This window comes from Orbicella franksi, chromosome 12 (genome assembly GCF_964199315.1).
Source record: "Orbicella franksi chromosome 12, jaOrbFran1.1, whole genome shotgun sequence".
Taxonomy (NCBI): domain Eukaryota; kingdom Metazoa; phylum Cnidaria; class Anthozoa; order Scleractinia; family Merulinidae; genus Orbicella; species Orbicella franksi.
This window is the reverse complement of record NC_138156.1, coordinates 1558347-1579573: the sequence shown is the minus strand read 5'-3', so window position 1 is coordinate 1579573 and position 21227 is coordinate 1558347. Positions and strand designations below refer to the sequence as shown.

Below are 21227 nucleotides of genomic sequence, written 5' to 3'. Positions count from 1 at the left end.
CTTGTAGCTACTTTTTTCAACATGGCAGTCAACATGGCGGCACTGTGGAGCCGGCCGTAACCACGTGTTTTATGCCCGTTTTACCCTGTGCTTTGCTAAAATTCTCCTTTGCGAAGACACCTTTTTCACACCAACAAGTTTAAGGGCATATTTACTGGTTAACTTTGCAGAGTAATCACTAGGGAGTCGGTGTTTCGACAATATGAGCTCTGTAATATTTTCTTCAAGAACTTTATTTCCACTGGCAAGGACATTTTTTCTAAGGGCACTTGCAAATGACTTATTTAGTAAATCGCTTGTACGCCCCGCATCAGCATCGTCCTGGTGTGTAAGTTGTGACTTGTTACAGAGATACAGGTCTGACGTGAAAAAGACACAAAAGTCCTGGTTTTGCACCGAAAAGTATCCGGTATGTACAAGTCATGATAGCTTCTATATATAGAAGACAGCTCGTTACCTTGGTGGTCCTAATACGAGAAAAAATGTTTAAGTTTTCTTTTTTTTTTTTTTTTCAGTCAATGCTCCTGATGGGTGATCTCACCTAGAACCTTCAAGGGAATTGTCCCGGGGGCGGGGCTGGCAGAGGAGGGTGCATTAACTTCTCAGAATTTGGGAAAGCCCTTGCCCTATTTCAGACCAAAATATATGTGTTTTTTTACAGCTTGAATGCAATCAAACTTTGTGGAATGATTGTTTTTGATTGAGTTCAGCGATGAAACAAAATCAAACCAAAACATTTGTGTGTGAGTTTGATTGTGTTTAATTTCTTTACTTAGTTGAACCCAGTTGAACTTCATTGGACATTGAAAAATCTCTCTTACCATGCAATGCAGTGAAGTTAAACAAAGCTAGTTCAACAGTGCAACTTTCTTCATAAGACACTGTAGAAAAACAAGAACATTCAGGAAAATATCCACATTTGTCTCATATAACTCCCATTTAAAATCAGATGTTATATTCCAACTTTGACCATTCAAATTAGTCAAACTCAATCGAAGTTCAATTGCATTTGACTACTTCGATTTTACTGCAAGGGTCTGATTGTTTTTGAGTGCCAAACTTTCTGTCAATTGAGCCAAATCGTTTGATTAAGTTTGGTTAAGATTGATTAAGTTCAGTTAAGTTTGATTAATTAAACATTAGATTTGGTCTAAGAAGTTATAAATCAGGTATATTTACCACCCTCTAATGGTAGACATCATGCCAGGATAATGGTGTATTATATATATTTCAATACATACCTCTTACTAACCGAGTTCAAGGGCCATACTGTAAGTTTCAGACCAAGTTTTTTCCCATCAATTTATGGCCCAGGCGCTTGGGCCATAAATTGAAGGGGGAAAAAACAAGGATCCGTACTTTACAGTACCGACCAAGAAAATAAGGTTAGTAACATATATATTATATCTCTTCTGTGTGTCTGACAGGTTCAAGAATGATTTCTATTCACGTGGAATGGTTCAAATTTTTTGTCACACCTCAAAAGCAATACAAGTCAGTTTGAAACCGTTGTTAAGTGACTCTCAAGTTATTAGCAGGTTTTAATACACAGTTTCAGAAGTAAGAGAAAGTTTTAAACTTGTAATTGCTAAAAAGTTAAGAGCACTTCGCGATAAATCACGAAACATTTTGGCAACAAACACAGCTTTAAATTTTAGCGGGCCGTGCAGTAGAGGACAGTCCACTAAATTGACCAATCATAACGCGCATACTAACTGAGAGATATAATAAAGCCTGCTAAAGACACTAATTACTACAAACAAAGCAAAGCTAAACAAAGCTTTTTAATTTTATTTTCTAGGATGTAGAAACTCCTCAAACTCTTTTAAGCAACACAGGTATTTATTATGTTAAAAGCAATCTTTGCACAGTGTGGAACAATTGACCACCCACTTAAGCATATAGTAACAGATTCTGAGAACCAAACACAGCAAGAAGTACATGTTATATGACAATAAGTATGGAGTACTAGAATATCAGTGTTGACCAAAGCTTCATACACAGATTGTTACCTTTACAGTTCTATATTTTGTGTTGTGAGCCTGTGAACGAAGTAGTATCAAAAGTTTTTTTGGCAAGTGCACCACTGTTGTAAAGATGTACATGCATGAACCAAGGGGTTTGTAGATTTGTGATCAAAGTATTAAATGTTAACTTAAATACTTGCCTGATTTCAGCATTTTTCTCTTTTAACAGATTTCAGGGAAAATATTGTTTCATTTTCCACAAAACTCAATGTAAACATCCCAGATGTAAAAGACCTTTTGGCTGCTTTCACTCACGAGTCATACCTGATAGCAAATGCTGACAAACTTATGGAACCTCATGAATGTAACGAAAAACTGGCTTTTCTTGGTAAGACTTAAAGTTGACAAATAATTCTAATTATACATAGATATTTCTTCCCCTTGTAGGAAACTGTAAGTTTGTAAGTTATAAATATACAGTTTACTGTGATTTATATTAATTTTACCCTAAAAGACTGCTAATGTTACTGGCAAGAGAACGTACTTAGCTTTATCTTTGTACCTTAATATTATCAATTTGTTAGCAAAGCTTTCTTGGTAACAGCTAAGCATGAGATGGGTTTTTTACTCAATACTTTCAAGGTTTTCTCAGCACTTTTTTTCAATTGGCTTCTATAAGCTGTGTTAAGTTCATTTGTTGTAACTTATTTGTTTTGAGCTCTGACTGAAATATGTCTCTTTAGGTGCACAGACCACAAGAAAGTGTATCACAGAGTATCTTTATCACAACTTTCCTGAACTTTCAGCATTACAGATCTGGTAAGACTAGTAGAGAGTCATGTGAATTTACTTACTACGTGGTGAATAATAAGCTTATCACAAGACCTGTTTTCACACATGTGGTCACCTTGCTTTCAAACAAGACAGCTTAACATAGGTCCTTCCGTCATGGGCAGAATGAGTGAAACATGACATAACTCAGTTTATATTAATAAGAATTAATAATATTATTATTGCATTATACTCAAGAAAGTTGTAGTATAATTAATTCAGATCATTTGTTGCAGGGATATACAGAATGCTTTGTTAGATGATTATGTATTGCAGAAAGCAGTGGAGTGGAATATCAAAGGAAAGACTCTTTTTTCTGTGAGTTTATCACATATAAATGTCAATTTTTTGCTTTTTGGTAGCTGGAGTTGCACTCTGCAAATGAAACAGAGACAGAAATTGTACAATTCTATACTGTTTTTGTTTTAGAGACAACCACATGAACTGATGCAGAGGCAAACTGTATTAGCTCTAGTTGGAGCAGTGTATACTCATGAGGTCAGTAAAGCAGTACATATGTCATCAGGGTCATGTTAACTGATGGCATATTTCAGAAATGTTTTTGGCTGGTATTTTAATTTTCTAAAGTGAGACAACCATGCTCAAGGAATGTTGATCTTTTGAACTGTTGTGACTCCATGAAAGTGAAGTAACCAGTTCTCTCATTGTGAATTTTTCTTCTTTTTTGTTAGAGTCCTGAAAAAGCAGATGCATTTGTAAGGTCGCATCTTGTACCGGAACTGACAAATGATAAGATTGAGGAGCTCATAAAACTGCAACACCCAAAGTTCATTCTTCAGTGTATATCAGATATGGTAGGACACTTTCCCTTGAAGACAAAGTAAGCATCATTTGTTTGGCTGTGCTTTTTTAGTTTTTGTGAATCCTGAATGCTGTCGAAAAAGACTGATATTTGTTTGTCTGTTTGTTTGTTTCATTATATTAGTAATCTAAGAAAACTTGCAGTGAATAATATTGTCAGTTATTTGTTGTAAATTTTGTCTACTGTTGTCACAGTGTGACTTCAGTTAACAAGGTCTCTAAAACAAAACTGACCAATAAGATTACAGAACATTGAAAAAGGTTTTGTAAAGTAACTAACATTAAGTTTTTGATAAATTTCCAACTTTTGATTGAAATAAAAATAGGTTTATTTTGTGTTGTTTCTAGACTTGATTCCAAAGAGAAGAGCAAATCTCATCTTCATCTGAACAATCCATTCATCTATTCTGTCAGTGTTATACGAGGTGAAAAAAGTGAAGTACTAAGTCAAGGTATGATTCCACTGACTTACATCTCTCTATGTTACCACCATCAGCCATGAAACATGGCTATAAAGGTTTAAACTAGGGTGTTACAAGACTTCATGGAGGCAACAAGAAATCATTAGATACTTCTGACAGGAAAATAAGTAGTTCCTTTCTATTGCACAAATACTTCACTATTTTTAACAGTAATATTTTGTATTTGTTATATTTGTTATGGAAAGCAATAAATGATTACATTAAAAAAGGCTTCACAAGTTGCTTGTTGTCCCATTTATGTTTAAATGACCACAGTACATGTATTTGGAGCAGGTTTCTAAATTTCTTTCAGTATCACTCTGGTCAATGAGACATATTCATGACTGAACATGGCCTGAAGATGCCATGATCTTATCATATGCATGCTCATTGTTGAAGCTCTTTTTATCGTAGGGAGTTATGCAGTTGTAATGTTTGAAGACACATCACATGATTCATGTACATTCTGATTCAACCAAAAAAGGTGTATCAAGTAATTTGGGGTTAAAAACCTCACTTGTTAGACTGTCCTAATGGTTTAACATTTTATTGCCTGTTTTAGGGGTCTGCCACTCGCTATCCTTGGCAGAGAAAAAGGTATGTTGACCTGCAATTTTATAATAAGCTATGTAAGCTTAATAAAGGAAATAGAAAAATGACATGTACAATGTATCAGCCACTCGCCACTCGCTATCCTTGGCAGAGAAAAAGGTATGTTAACCTGCAATTTTATAATAAGCTATGTAAGCTTAATAAAGGAAATAGAAAAATGACATGTGCAATGTATCAGCTGCCACAAATGTTGGCATTTTGTATAATGATTTATTTATGGAAAGCATTTTGCAGTGGGCCATTTTTGTATTCTCTGACCGAACTGGATTAGATTGAAATGAAAGGGAATACAAGCTAATCTTTTCAAATGCAAATGAAATGAAGCTGTTAAATTTATTATATTCCCATAAACTGCCATAATTGCAAGCTGGTTCTAATACCAAGAAAACAAAGATGGCCTATTGAATGGAGTGTGTACCTTACATTAGATGTTGTACAAGGCATTAAATTCACATTACAGGCATGCCAAGAAGCTCTTACAAAGCATTACCCAGATGAATTCAACAAGTTTCAGTTAGTACTTGACCGGGATGATTTTGTAACAGAGGCAAACATCGATTTTGGTTTGACTGTTGCTGAACAGCGAGTTGTGGAACTGGACAAGGTACAGTGATTTGTGTAATGCCTATCAGGCATGTCCAGATACTGCTCCACTCTTGCGCTAGACCTAACTAATGAATTATGTACAGCAGAAGAGCATAATTTGAATCAGTTTGGTGCAGCACATGAAATTTTATACACCAAACTATGTCAAGTTTGGGACAGGCTGTTGCATCATACATTATTAGAGGGACAACTGATGCATACACTCCAGTCAGCATTCTTTCTCATGTGTTGAGTTACCAGCACACAAGAATTATTTGTTTGGGAAGAACTATGCCCATGGTAGGTCTTGAGTGGAGTGGCATGACTAGTCATATTTGACATTTAACAGCACAGATAATAAATTATACAGCAACACCAAATTTCATTACTTCAAAAATCTTTGAAGATATAATTGTGATTATAGCAAAAGTGTAATAATAGCTAGCTTATGAATTTGAAACTATTGTTTTATGTTTAGCCACAATATTTAGATGTGTCATCTGAGAATGATAATCTTTAAATTTAATTTATAAGAAAGTATCACCTTGTCATGTATAGTAGGCTGTGTAAGAGTGGCAATATTCATCTGAAGTAGTAGGTTTGTACAACAGCTTATAAATCCCATGCCCTCTTAAGTGTGAATGGAAGCTCCAAGAACCTTTTCGCATAAGTTTGTAGACTAGAGTGAAAAGCACCTGATATCACATTTTGTGTTATCCTTAGGGAGAGGAGAGCTTTGGTTTTCACATAAGAGGAGGTGAAAAGAAGACAAAACAGAATGAGAAGTGGCTTGTGTTTCACTATACAACCCCTGTGTTTATTTCACACATAGTGCCTGGGGGTGTTGCAGACAGGTAGGGAGTGGTTACCGTACCAGATGAGCCCCAACAAGCAGGTTTTCCAAGGATTGACTTTGCTAGTGGCCAGTACACTACCATAGTTATAATGTTAATATTGTGATCACAAGTCATGCAGTAAGGGATAAGCTGACCTCCAGACCTTTCAACTATATTATCTTGGAAGGATTTGTTATTGTTACCAGACTGAGTATTGAAGTGGAATTTGTTTGTTGTTCCTCTTGCAGACATGGGGGATTATCTGTTGGTGACAAGATTCTTGCTGTAAATGACAGAGTAAGGCCTACATTTTCCACTTTTTAAGCAGCATGTTAAAATTTTTTTTATGCCATATGCCATATTTGGCTGTTGGTTTTAGGTTGCTTTCTGCTGTGAGTTTGAAATAGCTGTTATTGTATAACCACATTCTCACCACTCGCCCTTTCATAATCAAGTGCAGATTATGATAAAAATAATCACACTGACCCAGACGATCACACAATATGAACTACTTAATATGCTTTTAGATTCACACCATTTTTAAAATGTTTTTTAGAGTTTGGAGGGGCTTGATCATGAGAGGGCTGTAAATCTTTTGAAATCTGTCTCAGGTAAGGGTAGTTAATTTGAATTTCTTGTTAGAATAGCTTATTAGAGCTGGATTAAGCCTTCTGTCACCTTACTCAACAGCAGGAAGAGTAGCATAGAGTCAAGCTTAGGTTATATAAACCAAACATTCTCAACTGTTATGATTTAGAGGGGTAGTTGTTTTATCCAGATGTGATTATCAAATCACTTAGGTAACCTGCAGTGCAGGCGTCTTATAAGGGAGTGCAAGCTAGTGTTATGAGCTGGCGATTGTTTACCAAACCACCATAGAAATTTCATTCTCTCACCAACCTTACTCTCCTTCAAAAATACAAGACAGCTGTCAAGCATTTAGCAAAGAAATACTGAGCCTGCACTGCACAGTACAGGTTTATAATTTGGTGTACACTTGACAGAATATATTTAACAATGTAAGTAGACTACAATTAGAAAAGATGGATCTGTCCACTGATTAACCCTTAAAGGCCTCCTTGCTATTTCTTACTCTGAGAATTTTCTCTTCTTATTTGATCTTATTATTTTGTCATGTCTGGTCAGGTGAATAAATAAATGATTGATTAATTGTTTCTCTTGATTTCAGGTCGTGTGTCCTTGACAGTCAGTCACTGCAAAGAAAGTAGGTTGTCTTCTGTTTTGTATTGGTGGCTTTTGTCACAATCTAGTTATATTTTTTCAATCTGACTTGTACATGTGAAGTGTAATGATTTCTGTTATAGGAAAGGACAGAGTAGACTGTAGCGAGTATGGACTATAAAAATCGCAAATGTGATAGGTTCCCTCATCATTTACTATGTGTGTCATCTGTAAGTATAAATCTACTAGCATTCTATCACAAATGCCGTTCTCTGATTGGCTACACTACTCACTATCTATTCTGTGATAGATAGTGAGTAGCAGTGTACCCTTGTTAACAAAATGACAGCTGCTTCTTGGCATTTTCAAAGTGTCTGTGAAGAGGATTTAGATAAAGTTTTGAACAACTTGTAGATTTATACTAAAACAATTAGATTATTCGCTCTCGATTTCCATGCATGATAGTGCATCCTCGTCAACAATCACGCAATAGAAATCTCGAGCTCGTAATCTAATTGCTTAATAGAACACAGTGACACATATGCTGGGCTAAAATGGATTTTGACCAAAAATTGCATCTTAGTATAAATTGTAACGCAAGTTTAGAATTGCTTTCTATAATTGTGGCAATTAAAACAGTAATTAGACTACTTTTCCTTGCCGGTCAACTCTGCTGTGCCACACTGAATATTATCTCATAGAAGACTTTGGCTTACTGAAACCAACTAGAAACTGGTTCATAGATATTTTTTGCTTTGTCTCATTTCGGAAAAGCTAACTTTAGTCCTCTTGTGTTCTTTCTCACAGCATTGATCGCTGATCAGATTGAGATGAAGTACAAAGAAATAAAACGTAAAAAGCGCCTAGCAGAATTATCGTCTGACATATGGTCAGAATGGCATCAAGCTCAAGCTAACCAGACACCATCACAGTATAAAGATGTCCTCAAATATCACAATGATGCTAAGAAGACATCATCTTAGATAAGCTGCATAATCAATTTAGTATTCTCTCTAATCTGGTGCAGTCAACTGCAAAACTAACAGATGAGTGTCATAATATAAAATGAATGCTGTGAAACAACTAAAATCAACCTGTTATCTTTCACCATTGACAGCTAGCCCAGTGTTTGAATAAATATTTGCATTTTTTGACAACAATCCGACTTCTACCATTTTATCTCAGTTTCCTAGTCTCCCTCTTTGGTGGGTTTTCGTTGTGCAATATTCTTTTCTTGTTGCATGTCAAGCCAAACCTGTGGTGCAGGTGACCATGACCATGTCTCTGCATGCACAGTCTTCATTCATGTCAGGGGTTTTATGAAGGGCCTGGCACTGGGCAAATTGACTGGTTGTGAGGAAGATTTTGCCTGACTGGTTTGACCATCTAGAGGAAAGTTTTTCTTTCTTAGAATTTCAGTTCAACTGGTCTTGCCCACCTGTGAAAATCAGTTGTCCTCTTGCTGAAAATGTCAATGAAGCCCCTGATTCGTGTGCATGTGATTAAATGTCAAACATTCTCCAGTTATCTCACATAGTGTGGGAGGCACGGTGGTCTCATGGTTAGTGAGCTTGTCTCCAGATCGAGCGGTCCGGGTTTGAACCCTAGCCAAGGACATTCCGTTGTGTTCTTGGGCAAGACATGTTACTCTCACAGTGCCTCTCTCGACCCAGATGCATAAATGGGTACTGGCAAACGTAATGCTGGAGGTAACCCTGCGATGGACTGGCATCCCATCCAGGTGGGAGTAGAAATACTCCTAGCCACTTCATGCTACAGAAACTGAGATAAGTTCCGGCCTGATGGGCCACTTGGCTCATATGCAGACTGCACCTTTTTTTTACCTCACATGGTACAAAATGGACAATTATACATTCTGGCACAAGAAAAGGTCTGTTATGAGTATTTCAAAATGAAGAACACTTAATTGAACGTCCAATCAGTGAAGTACCGATATCCAGCTATATAACCAACAAATATAATAGGCTGCTACTGAATTCCACTAAACTTGAGGGTTGTGAAACAGTTGCATCAATTAATCTGATTGATCCACCTAGATTAGCCGAATACTACCAGCGGATCAATTGACAATATTGTAAAGTTACGTTCTTAACAAGCTGCCTGTTGATATTGGATTTCTGTTTCATTTTACACGACACTGCCAGGCTTAAAAATAGTCTCGAAAACATTTTGTCATTAGGCTTGATCATACTTTACTTGGGAATTCAAAATTAGAATGTAGGCAGGAAACCAAGCAAGAAAGTTCAGTGCAAATATGGTAACTGAAGTCATGAAGGGGTGTTCATTATGCAAACTTTACAAGATTAAAAAAAAAATTGCTTGATCCTAAAAATGTGGCCATTGCATGTCAAGAATAAAATCTAATTTGTGTTAAGATAGTGCCAAGAATTCCAGTTGAAAGCATGATAACCTTTTAATTTTTTTTTGTCATTTTTATTACTTTTTGAACTAACTTGAAAAGACAAACCTACTCAGCAAAAAGTGATTCCCTTTGGTTCATATCAATATTAGGTTGGTCAGGTTAATAGTGGGCTGTCTTTTTCATTGTCTAAAGCCTTGGTCAAACGTCTCATGATAGTCGATGATAGTTGATGATAGTCGGTGAAAATTCGGGGAGAATCATTCACCTATCATCGACTATCATGCACCGTGTTGCCAGGCTTTTGACTAAGGCTTAACATAAAACCCAACACAAGCTTAAGTGATGAGTGTAAAGAACCTTCTACTGGAGTCAAACCTGTAAATCACACAAAAAAGCAGATCTACTTTGTTTTCATGGAAAGTAACATTTCAGGGTGAAAGGTCAAATCAACCCTGGTTTAACAAAAATATTTTTTTATATTTTTTAATTTGCTTTTGAACTTTGTGTAAAAATTAAATGTCTAGAGAACCTAATGTAGGTTATGGTTCATTGATAGACTGATACCTAAAAATGGTTTCCCTCAGTAATTAATAGTCAGTTTATGTATAATAAATATTTTCTCAATATAACCTTTGTACAGATTTTAAACAAATCTTACATTTCATTTGAAAATGTCAACAATTTGTACAGTATCAATTTATGAGTTTTACTTTAATTTAGAAATAATGATTATGTGAAAATATTGATTTGCCCCACTTGAGCCATTCAAAAGAAATGAGGCCAATAATGATGACATCACTAATATTTCAAAATTAATTAACCAGACACAAGCAGAAACTGCTGATGACATTTTACTCAAATTGTTCAACCACGTGAACATTGACTGTTTTTCCACATTAATTTTAGCTTTTGATTTTCGTATACAGTGCTAACGCTGTAACTAAGTCCACCAGCCCAAATTTTGGGTAAATTGACAAATGAAATCCTTTGATATTACCAATAGATTCCCAACATGAAGTAACCATAACAAATGTGACCATTATTATTTTAATCAATAACTGATAATTAATTAATTAACTAACTAATTAATCTTATTGCTCAATTTTTGCAAAAAGCTGAATTTTCTCGGGTGCATTAGTTTTGCACTGTAAGGGCTAGAAAGAGTTTTAAAGAAAGAGAACTATGAATACAAGAGTTGCTTTTTGTAAAAGGCAAAAACCATAGTTAATAGAGGGGACTGGTTATGAAGCCCGGCAAAAGTCAAAGGAGCAAACAAAGAGGCCAAGATTTATGTTGGAAGGTCCACGAGCATGCACAATCTTTTGTTTTGCGCTCATACACTATGCACGAATTACGTAACCAACACGTTTCTATTGGTTAGTTCCTCAGTACAGAGTAAACAACTATTGTCTTTGTGCACATTCAAGGCAAAAAAGAGAACAAAAACATACAATAAAGAACTTTGTTGAGTTTCATAACCATTACCCTCTATTAACTATGGCAAAAACACCATATATATTTTTTTTATATAATTTCAATCCACAACAGTTCTTAACTAATCTGAGCTGTTACAATATCAACAACGTCAATGTGGTTTTGGTAGTACATGTATATCCTTATACCTTTGAAGAGGAAGTATTTTCACCACAAAATACTTCCGTAGAAAATTTTCTTTAAATTGTAATATCGTAAGACTGCATCAATACCCTTAAAGATAACCTCTAATTTATATATTGAACACTGTACCTATAAACTCTAATTTACATTTAAAAATTATGTTATTCTGCTTCTTCTCTAGATAATCCTACTGGTTCACCATATTTTAGTTTCTGTCCAGCTTGAACATGAAATTCAAAGTCTTTAGGCGCCTCAAATATCAAGACAATAGTTGATCCAAGGTTAAATGCTCCCATTCTCTCACCACGAACAAGAGGAACTCCTTCAGGTTTATCGTTAAGGTATTCTAATTCATGAAATGAGCCTGGAGAATACCTTCCTGCACAGTTTGTTTTCAAATCCTGCAAAAGTAAATGAAACAAAGCTATAAGTAAAAGTTTGCAGTTATAACTCTTACTTATGCCCAATTTAAGCTTTGTCTATGGGGATTTAGGCTGTCAAGAAGGTGGGAGAGGAGGAAGTGTTTTCATACTATCCAAACAGTGCTACAGGGAGACATTGGTGGTATGCATTTGCATGACTGAGAAAAAGGCTTGTACTACCAATTTTTAGCCAAGATCACAAAGCTGATAATCAAAGGTACCTTGTCAAACTTGAGGTTAATAGATCCAACATTGTAAGCTCCGACAGCCGTGAAACTGAAAAATCCATGTTTCCAGGAACCACTGAGAACAACACGTTCATTATGGTTGAACAAACCAGCAACCATTTGAGCTATTCCTGGGTGCACAGAAAACAAATCCCCTGCAATGACAAAGCACGTGGAGCTGAGTCTTCAATTGCCTAGACATTTAAGGATACTTTTGAATGATAGTTTACCAAGGTAGAAAATAGCCAAGAGAACAAAGGTGCTGATGGCATTTGGTTGATTACAAGAGATTTTAGCATGTGTAGGAATAAATGAAGGTGGTTGTTTACACGAGTTTCCATTGGGGAAATTCAACTTCAGCAAATTACAAAAACAAGGTCAAGAGTCAGGATACTGAATAGATGTGTAATACAAACTTTGCAGTGAAGGAATTATGGCAAAACTTGAAAAATTGCTACAGCACACTTTTCCATGTTTTTACACAGAAATTTACTAATAAATTAGTAATGAGTAATTTCATAGAAATTCATTTTATAATGAAAGTGACAATATGAAGTCACAATGTTTCAACCTCTCACACTTGAAAATGACCTTGGAGAGGTCGAAACGCGATGTTTTATCATTATTTTTTATTACAAAATCAATTAAGAACAACAGAAAATAAAATGTTTGACTAACCTGGAAAATGTCTCCTGAGTTTGACATTCCATTCACTAGGTGAATGAAATGAATGATAGTCACCAGGTCCCAGGTAAATTACACAGTGATATAGGCTTTTATTGTTATTTGATGCTAATTCCTTTAGTGTAGAACTGGATGGTTGATCTGGTCCAAGGAAGGTTTTCATTGAATAAGTTATTCCTTTGACTTGTTCAACCATGTCATTTTCCACCTCACCAAAATGGAGCACAGTCCCATCAGCTGGACTCACCTAAGAAAAACAAATTATCAATTTGATGTTGAGCATAGAAATGCACCACGTAAATCTAACAGTCTTTAGATCTACCTCAGATTCTCCTAACAGAGCACTAAAGTTGTGTATGGAACTGAGTAATAAGAATATCGATATTTGCAGAAGAACGAGAACCAGCTGAGAAAACCTGTCAACACAAGACAATGGAATGTCTGCTTTCCCTAAAAACATAAATGGCATAGAGGTAACATTGTGCTAGGGGTTATCAGGTTATGCGCTGCAGACTGTGCACATAGAAGGGAACTGAGTGAGTTAAATCTTCACTAGTACTTTACCCATCCCTCACAACTCAATTACATAATCTGAGCAGATACTTACAACAGAGCTGGCATCACAGATCTTTCTGGCATCAGGTTTAAGTTGCCTTCTAAAAAATGCTCCAAGACTTGGATAATTTACAAGTTCTTCTTCAACTGCTTCAGCAACATTGCAAGCAAAATACCATGAAAATGAACCAAGAATTGGTTTACGTAACCACAATGGCAAGTCAACATCACACACTTTGCCCCAAGCGCGAGAACAAGCTCTTGTGGGTAACTTCTTGAACAATGCAACCTAAAAAAGCAACAAATCATTAGTAAGTAGAATCCAAAAGTTTCGTGACGTGACTACTTAGTCACACAGTTAGTCACGCAATCTCACCTGCCATTGACTTGGTTCAACGGATTCGCCTGCCTCGAGTTTTCGTTTTTCTCTCTCCTTGATGTGCCAGAATTGCTGATAACACACGTAGGCGAAACCAACACTCGCTGGAATACTAAACCAACGAAGAGTTCCAAAATAGCTTCGTACAGCAGTTCCTAGTCTCTTCGCCCCTAAAAATGGACAAGAAACCCATTTCAGCCTTCACTCAAACGGAATTACGGCACACACAACATTGAGAAGATTTTCACCCGCTTAAATAGTACAATACGTGGATCGAAAGAAATGTTGGTGGCGAGCACTCATGACCTGTACAAACTTGTTGACAGCCTGGCTTTGTTTATCAATACGAGCTAAAAATTTTGTGCAAAACTCAATGATTTCACGAAAACGAAGTTTACGTCTTTTCAGTCGACGAGCTTACCTTTCATTGTATGGTATCTACGACAAGGATAGAATTCAAGGATAAAAACTTTACTGTACAGAATAGGTAAGCTAGAACGTGTTGTAACAGCACGCGTGGACTTCACGACCGTCACTGAAGATCGTATGCACGAATTGTACAAAAACGACTTCGCAGATCCACGTAATATGTTATACATCATAAAAAGATGAAATCACGTTTTCTCTCTGACCTCTTCAAACCAAGAATTAACCTAACAAAAGGAGGCATTATAACGAAAAAGCTGACAATAGCTATTGCGCCATGCTGCCTCGTGGGGGATCAAGGACTCGTACTGAATTCTGGGATGTTTTGATTTGTCTCTAGGGAGGGGAGGGTTCGTCAAAATTGTTCGACTTCTCGATCACGTGCTCAGTGGAACTACGTCAAAGGTCAACTTCGATTTTCCTAGCAGATTGCCAAAATTTCCGTGGTAAAATGTGCATCTCGGAAATCAAAATCATAGAGCTCTTGTTTACATCGCTGAACGAAGATTTTCTTTGTCTAAATGCTATGGCACGAACACTTATGTATCACTTGTTTTACACCGAGTTCAAAGCTCTTCTTCTCCAGTATATCACGTGATAGAGTCCACCCAAGCCACGCCAAGTAATTTTACGGCCCTTTGGAAAATTGACATTTTTTTTATCAATAATCTCCTTACTAGGTGCTTTCAGTTTGGTTGTTTTTTAGGTGAAAACTTTTCCGACTAAATAAATCTGTTAGATCGTGTCAAAATTAAACTCCCATGTAAGCGTGGTAGTACCCTACAAAGAGGCGTGATATTACCAAGCCGCGTTACTAGGAAAACCTGTTTTACTCAGATAACTTTAACTAGTGAAGAACACCAGACGGTACACGGTATCATTAAACTTTTCGCAAGGGCTGTTTTATGACTTTTATTGAATTCTTGTCAGGGTTAACCCATTGCAGCCAACATAGGCTGGTTTAAATGGGGCCCTACAACGGACTTGGACAACTTTATTTCACACTTTTATTTCTACATGTAAGAAGATATTACTGGAATATTCAAAGAAAATACAGCGATTTTGTTAGCGAGGCATATGACTTACGCGAGTTGCCTACATTCGAGAAAGGAATTTTAAACCACCAATCCGCAACCTCCACCGTACCGCGACATACGCGAATTATTATTTCACATTTTCCCCCACAGACGTTTTAGGCGAAGACTTTACCCCGAAACATTTGCCAAAAGATTCGCGATCTCCTGTGATAAAAGGATTTAAGTGCAAGCCTTATTCCTGTCCTAAAACCTAACGCCAACCGCACTTGCACTTATCTCATCTAGTCTTTATTTACATGTAATTTTCTAGTCGACGCCTAATTTTTCAACTCCCGCAGGCAAAATGGCAAGCAAAATGGTCAAACAAGATTCAGCGAGGCAATCCCAACTGTATGTTGGAAATATATCGAGCTAAATAGTCCATGATTATCAAAGAACATGACGTTTCACTCCATTGAAGGTGGAGAAGGCTGGAAACGTACCGCTTCGACTGGTTACAAACCCGATGAAACCGGTTTGGCCGCGACGGTCGAGCGGTCGTGATGACAGAATGCAAATTCACTTGAACATTTGTACATTACCGTGCTGGATGTCGGATGGTCGTTACCGTACCTTTCCTTGTCGTCCTGTGTAGAAGGGTCTCTGATTTATTCCTTACGGGCCAAACAAGGCCATAGCTTGCGAAGGCGACCACTACGACGAGACAGATCGCGGAATGAGCATAAAGAACGCACGACATAATCCAAGTGGAATCATGTCTCAGATCGTTCAGGTGGCGATAACCAGCAAAAGAAATTTCATCATCAGCGTGTAACCGCATTTTGAAGCGATAGTATTAAGTACAGTCGAGGATAGTAAATGTAATGTCGTTTATCCCTTCGAGTAGGGATCCACGACAAACACAACGTCTTGTGTACTTTCACGTGAAAGACAGCAGCAGGAGATTCTACATATTTTATTAGATCGTATGTTATCCGGGAGTTTTTTGATGGAAAATGGAATGATCTGATTGGTTATCGGCTAAAATCTGTCTGGTGTGCACGTGCACGTAACGGGATTATGCAACATGGATAATAAACGATGACAAGTAGGTTATTCCTGTCACGAATTCTTGTCGGAACAAAGCAAAACCAAGAAATAAAGGAATCACTGTGTAAATTCATCGATTGATTGCTTTTGCTTTTGCTTTTGCTTTGTGCGTTTTCAACTATGTTTCATTTTTGGTTGGTCAGTTGAGCCAATATTAATTGTTGCGAAAGTGGATCAAGGAGTCAGTCGGTCAAGCACAGTTGGGTTTCGTCTACCGTGACAACTGATCGAATCTAAGAAAAGGCATATGCCAAATCTCCAAATATTTCGAAGACTTCGATGATTAAGGCCCATGGCCAAAGGCCATGCGTTATAAACGTCTTTAACGCGCATTAAAATTCAGTTAAAATTCTCAACAGTGTTTCGGGTAGTTGCGTGAAATGTATTTCCCAATCTACAGTAATTTCCCGCTTCACTCCTAAAACAATGAACTTGCAGTTCAGTTTGGGTAACCCTAAAACGCTGACCCCCGGTCCGCGGACCACCTATGGACCGGTCCACGGATTACCCCTACGGACCCCTCTACGGACCACCCCCCAAATTAGAATGAAAAAAAAAAAGAAATATTTCAGTTATGGGTTGTCTAATAGATCGTGTCGGCGAAATTTCAAACTTTACATTTTGCAAATTCAACGTTCGTGGGGTTCAAGCTCGGGCGCAAGTTGAATCATTACACATTGCCATTTCCTTTGCTGTGGCCATACTGTATATGAAAGACAGTGAAAGTCTCCAGGAAGCCTCCAGGAAGCCTCCGGGAAGCCTCGGAATTTGTGCTCTTTCCCCTCCACCATTTTGTTCAGCCCATTCTCACGTGGATTCGTGAACTCGTTCCAGACTTCACAATTTGCTCAGCGCAGTTACAGATACAAACAAGCTTGAACTACCTAAAAACTCATCTTCCATAGTCAGATTGAGCCACGAATGCAATGTAACAAGTTTCCTTCTTTTTGCCAGCGGCATCTCCTTACGCTGAGTAAAGCTTATAGGCTTTTTTTTTTCGGGGGGGCGGCGGGAAGAAGGGTGTCAATTACATTTGCACAGTGTAATACTCGAAAATTCGCCGAGACGAGTAATCTATTAGACAACCCATGAGTGAAGTATTTATTTCTAATTTTTATTATATTTTTGGGGAGTGGTCCGTAGAGGGGGTCCGTACGGGTAGTCCGTGGACCGGTCCATAGGTAGTCCGCGGACCGGGGATCAGTGTTTTCGGGTTACCCGTTCAGTTTAGTTTGGCTGCAAGTCCCTGACCTCCGTTACGAAAATATTTTTATTTCCTCGGGAGAGTTGTCAGTGTTGTCGACAAATTCTTACCTTCCAATCTCTTTTATGACCTTTTATTTTTCTCTGAGTTTTAAGAATGACTTTCTTTTCGCCGTTTTCTTAGAAGCATGTGACACTAGCCCACTGCTCAGGAAAAATTATGCAGCTTCTCGGAAAGGGAACGAAGAGCTGTTGATAGGCGACCAGAAATGGTGAGACAACTGGAAGGGTTGGGGCTTGGGTTTCTTCAAGTAAAGTATTAAAGGCTGGCTGGCTGACCAACGCGCCCATGCCTCAAAATTTGAGTGTGTTCGGTTGTGTAGTGAAGGCAAAACGATTAAAGCAAAGTTTGAACTGCTACACTTTGTCATGCTTAGGGTAAACATTTTGAAAATCAGCTTTAGTCATTCTTCAAAAAATGTCTCCTTGCAATCTACGCGCGACGCCGCCCCGTCCCCGACCACCGGCCCCAGCCCCGCCCACTCTTTTGATACTTATACGTCCATTGCGTACATCATGTACATAGTTCTCGAGCTATAAAATGTTTCGAGTGTTAGCACCGAACACGGCGAATCATCTATAGCATTACGTGATAATTTTTTTTGACTAAGCTGATTACTAAAAAGAGTTCCAAGATACCCTGCGAGACAGCGATTCACTTCTCTTTCTGTTCGTCTCTTACCGAGTGGAAAGGAAAGGTAATCTCTGTCTCGCAGGCAGTTCCAAGAAAGATTGCTTAGTGTTTCTGATACCGTCGAAAAATTCTTCAGGACCAATAATGATAGGAAACACCATGAGCAGGATTTTTCTCGTGCATGGCAATTTCAATTTTGCTGATGCTATTGTTGGACTAAAACTATCTTCATTGACAGAGATGTTATCGTCTGTTAATGTTTTGTTTTCACCCTGGCAAGAAGATAAGTAGAACAATCCTTTTCAAGACTCGAGCTAGCCTCACACAGACGATCTGCCCAAAGAGTCAAGTTAGGAACTGTGCAATAATTACCTGGAGCAGAGGGGGGGGGGTGGAAAATTAGAGGGAGGCATAGGAGAAAATGACAACAAGAGAGAGAGGGGGGGTTGGATGTAAAATTTAATACATAAAATAAAATAAAATTTAATGCATGCTACTTCGCCTGGAAAGTATTTACCATTCACTACGGTAACGTCCACTGGAGACCAGATCGACAAGTTTCTCCCAAGTGTCCAGATAAAGAGATCATGTGTTCAACGAGGGAAAATTGCCCTCTTCTGAAGAAAGATCTTTGCATGAGGTATGTTCCCAGTACAACGTGGACGAGACTGCATGTAAAAGTTATGTACAGTACCTTGAGTTCCCGGATGCAAAAGCCAAAAAAAGAGTAAGAGAAAGGAACACTCTTCCGCTTATTTCTTGGACAATTGAAAAAGTTGTAAAAGCGCTTACCAGCAAGCAGCTGAAAATGTATCTACAGCAAAAAGGTCTTAAGATAAGTGGAAGCAAGACTGAGTTGATTGGTCGAGTTCTCACCCACGCACGCGGGAACAGGTGCTGTAGAAGATGAGGAATCTCCCAATTCATGCGAAGACGACACAAGCTCAGAGTCCAGTCCATTTCTCAGCCCCCCCCCCCCCCTCCCCTCCACCCTCCCTCCGCTCCAGGTAATTATTGCACAGTCCCTCATTGTTACCGTGATCCAAATTAACAAGATTTAAATTATTAGCAGCCAAAATTTCCTCACGTTGAACAAAGATTGTCTCACGATTAGCAAGAGAAAGAAAGTCGTGTGTCCAGCCAGTGTTCGCGTTTGATTAGCTGTTTAAAAGTTTTGTAATGCTCTGAATAAACATACCGTTCCATACTTTTTTAATTAAAATCTAACCGTTGAACTCTGTTACTTTTATCTTTATCCTGAAGTTAACAAGATTTCAATGTAAACAGCGAAAATTTCTTCAAGTCAAACAAAGATTGTTTACGATTAGCATGAGAAAGAAATGGTTCTCTATCAAAATTATTATTCCCTAAGTCATTGGTCCAGACAGTGTTCGCGTTTGATTAGCTGTTTAAAAGTTTTGTAATGTTCTGAATAAACATGCCGTTCCATACTTTTGTAATTTTAAATCTAACCTTTGAATCCTGTTACTTTTATCTTCATCTAAGTTAACAAGATTTTAATGTAAACAGAGAAAATTTCTTCAAGTTAAACAAAGATTGTTTACGATTAGCATGAGAAAGAAATGGTTCTCTATCAAAATTATTATTCCCAAAGTCATTGTTCCAGACAGTGTTCGCGTTTGATTAGCTGTTTAAAAGTTTTGTCTAGTCTAGTCTATCAACTTTATTGGTCACAAAATTACAATATAATTAAAAGAAGAAAAGGACCAATACTGAATTGCGCGAACGGGAAAATAAAGTTACCCATGCGAGGCGCAACCCTAGAGCTAGTAAGAATGGTGATAGAAAATCTTAAATTTGATAAACATATCTTGCCATATTTTTGTAATTAAAATCTAACCGTTAAATCAGCATTTGCCTTTCTTAGAGAAATGCCTTCTGGCGATGCATATATAATACACGCGATGCCCTTTCGCTGACTGGCGCGCTATTCTTTCCGTTTTTCTTAGGAATGCAATAAATGTTCTCGAAAATGCAAATTTCAGGCTTCGTTTGTGCGTAAGGCGCTTGAATCAAATATTATTTTGCATAATATTCATCTTCAAGAATTGAGCTGCCGTACAAAGGGTAAAGGTGAAGTAAATTAATATTTTGCTCTTAGTTAATGAGCTATTCCTTTTACACTCTGTATGCATGACCGATTGTTGATTATCAGAAAACCCTCGGGGCACCGACAGAACGACTGCACAACCAACTCAGCCACACAGCACTTGTAACTTCTGACTGCTATGCTACCGGTACCTTTAATTTCCACGATCGTACACATTATGTCAGCTTTATTTGCATTTGTTCTGTATACAGGTTTGAAGTGTACTCACTAAATCGAGGCTAGCGTTATAATATCTCAATCTAACATCCGACACCAAAGTAACGGTAATTATATTAAACCAGCTACTTTCTATATAAACTGTCTGAATTCCCGGCCGCATTTGTAAAATTCGAATATTTCAAGGAAGTTGTAAGAATCTAAAACTGCTTTCATTTTACTTATTACAAGATTTCAGGCATTCAAAAATAACAAGCAGATAATTTGGCCAATGAAATGGCTAGAATCGTATCGTATGATGCAAAAATTTGCATTTTCTATATTTCCTGACGCTAAAAGGGCTTGGCTATACACTTCCACTGTCAGTGATAGCAAAATACTAATAGTTGAAGTTATCCACATTTCGTAAAGAAAAACATAATACCCCTGATAATCTAGTCACGAGCAATTTTTACGCCGTATCAAAAGAATTTTTGTTGCACGATTTCCAAAGGTCACCATGCAGGTAGCATCTTATATGCATGGAGCAAATGTTCGCATGCGGTTTGTATTTCGAATTCACAAAATTAAAACTCCGTCTTACCTGGTTTTTTGTCGACTTGAATTTGAATCTGCAGTCTTCTGATCTTCATGGATCTTAAAACGCCCAGTTTAGTGATTATAAGCATCACAAGAACACTGAAAAAAGTCTGAGTATTGAGGAGAAATGGCATCCATGCTTGGCCGCTAACGTAAGGCTCGTCAACTTGCAAGTGAAATTGTACATCCAAAACAATTTGATCTTCGCAGTGTAAGATCATGGAGAAAGCTTCTACATTACAAGTGTATGGTGGATTTGCAATTTTTTTAATCTTGGTCGTTGAAACAATGCAGTAGAAGAGGAAATTTTAAAAAATTTTTGTCTTTCCAAAAGTTTCTGTCGTGCCAC

General features: G+C 37.6%; 2 protein-coding genes across 4 annotated transcripts; one reads left to right on the top strand and one right to left on the bottom strand.

Moving 5' to 3' along the window:
- Window positions 1–19: 19 nt before the first annotated feature.
- On the top strand, window positions 20–9185 carry LOC145463183 (uncharacterized). The gene is made up of 15 exons (XM_081446908.1): window positions 20–409; window positions 1802–1838; window positions 2197–2355; window positions 2711–2786; window positions 3035–3116; window positions 3228–3296; window positions 3491–3639; window positions 3969–4072; window positions 4644–4678; window positions 5154–5297; window positions 6002–6132; window positions 6363–6411; window positions 6671–6725; window positions 7304–7339; window positions 8104–9185. Exons 1-15 carry the CDS (start codon window positions 203–205, stop codon window positions 8277–8279), a joined length of 1509 nt encoding a protein of 502 aa, XP_081303034.1. The 5' UTR covers window positions 20–202; the 3' UTR covers window positions 8280–9185.
- Window positions 9186–9403: 218 nt separating this feature from the next.
- Window positions 9404–21219, bottom strand: LOC145463184 (phosphatidylserine decarboxylase proenzyme, mitochondrial-like). 3 transcript variants are annotated; one of them, XM_081446909.1, is made up of 6 exons: window positions 20883–21219; window positions 13561–13733; window positions 13237–13473; window positions 12624–12876; window positions 11940–12100; window positions 9404–11697 (listed from the first exon to the last, which is right to left on the bottom strand). In XM_081446909.1, the coding sequence occupies exons 1-6, from the start codon at window positions 21097–21099 to the stop codon at window positions 11458–11460; spliced, it is 1281 nt and encodes a 426-aa protein (XP_081303035.1). In that variant the 5' UTR covers window positions 21100–21219; the 3' UTR covers window positions 9404–11457. The 3 variants fall into 3 exon arrangements, with proteins under 3 accessions (XP_081303035.1, XP_081303037.1, XP_081303036.1); XM_081446911.1 differs by lacking the exon at window positions 20883–21219 and adding an exon at window positions 13985–15726 and having other exon boundaries at window positions 9424–11697; XM_081446910.1 differs by lacking the exon at window positions 20883–21219 and adding an exon at window positions 15639–19006 and having other exon boundaries at window positions 9429–11697.
- Window positions 21220–21227: the final 8 nt, after the last annotated feature.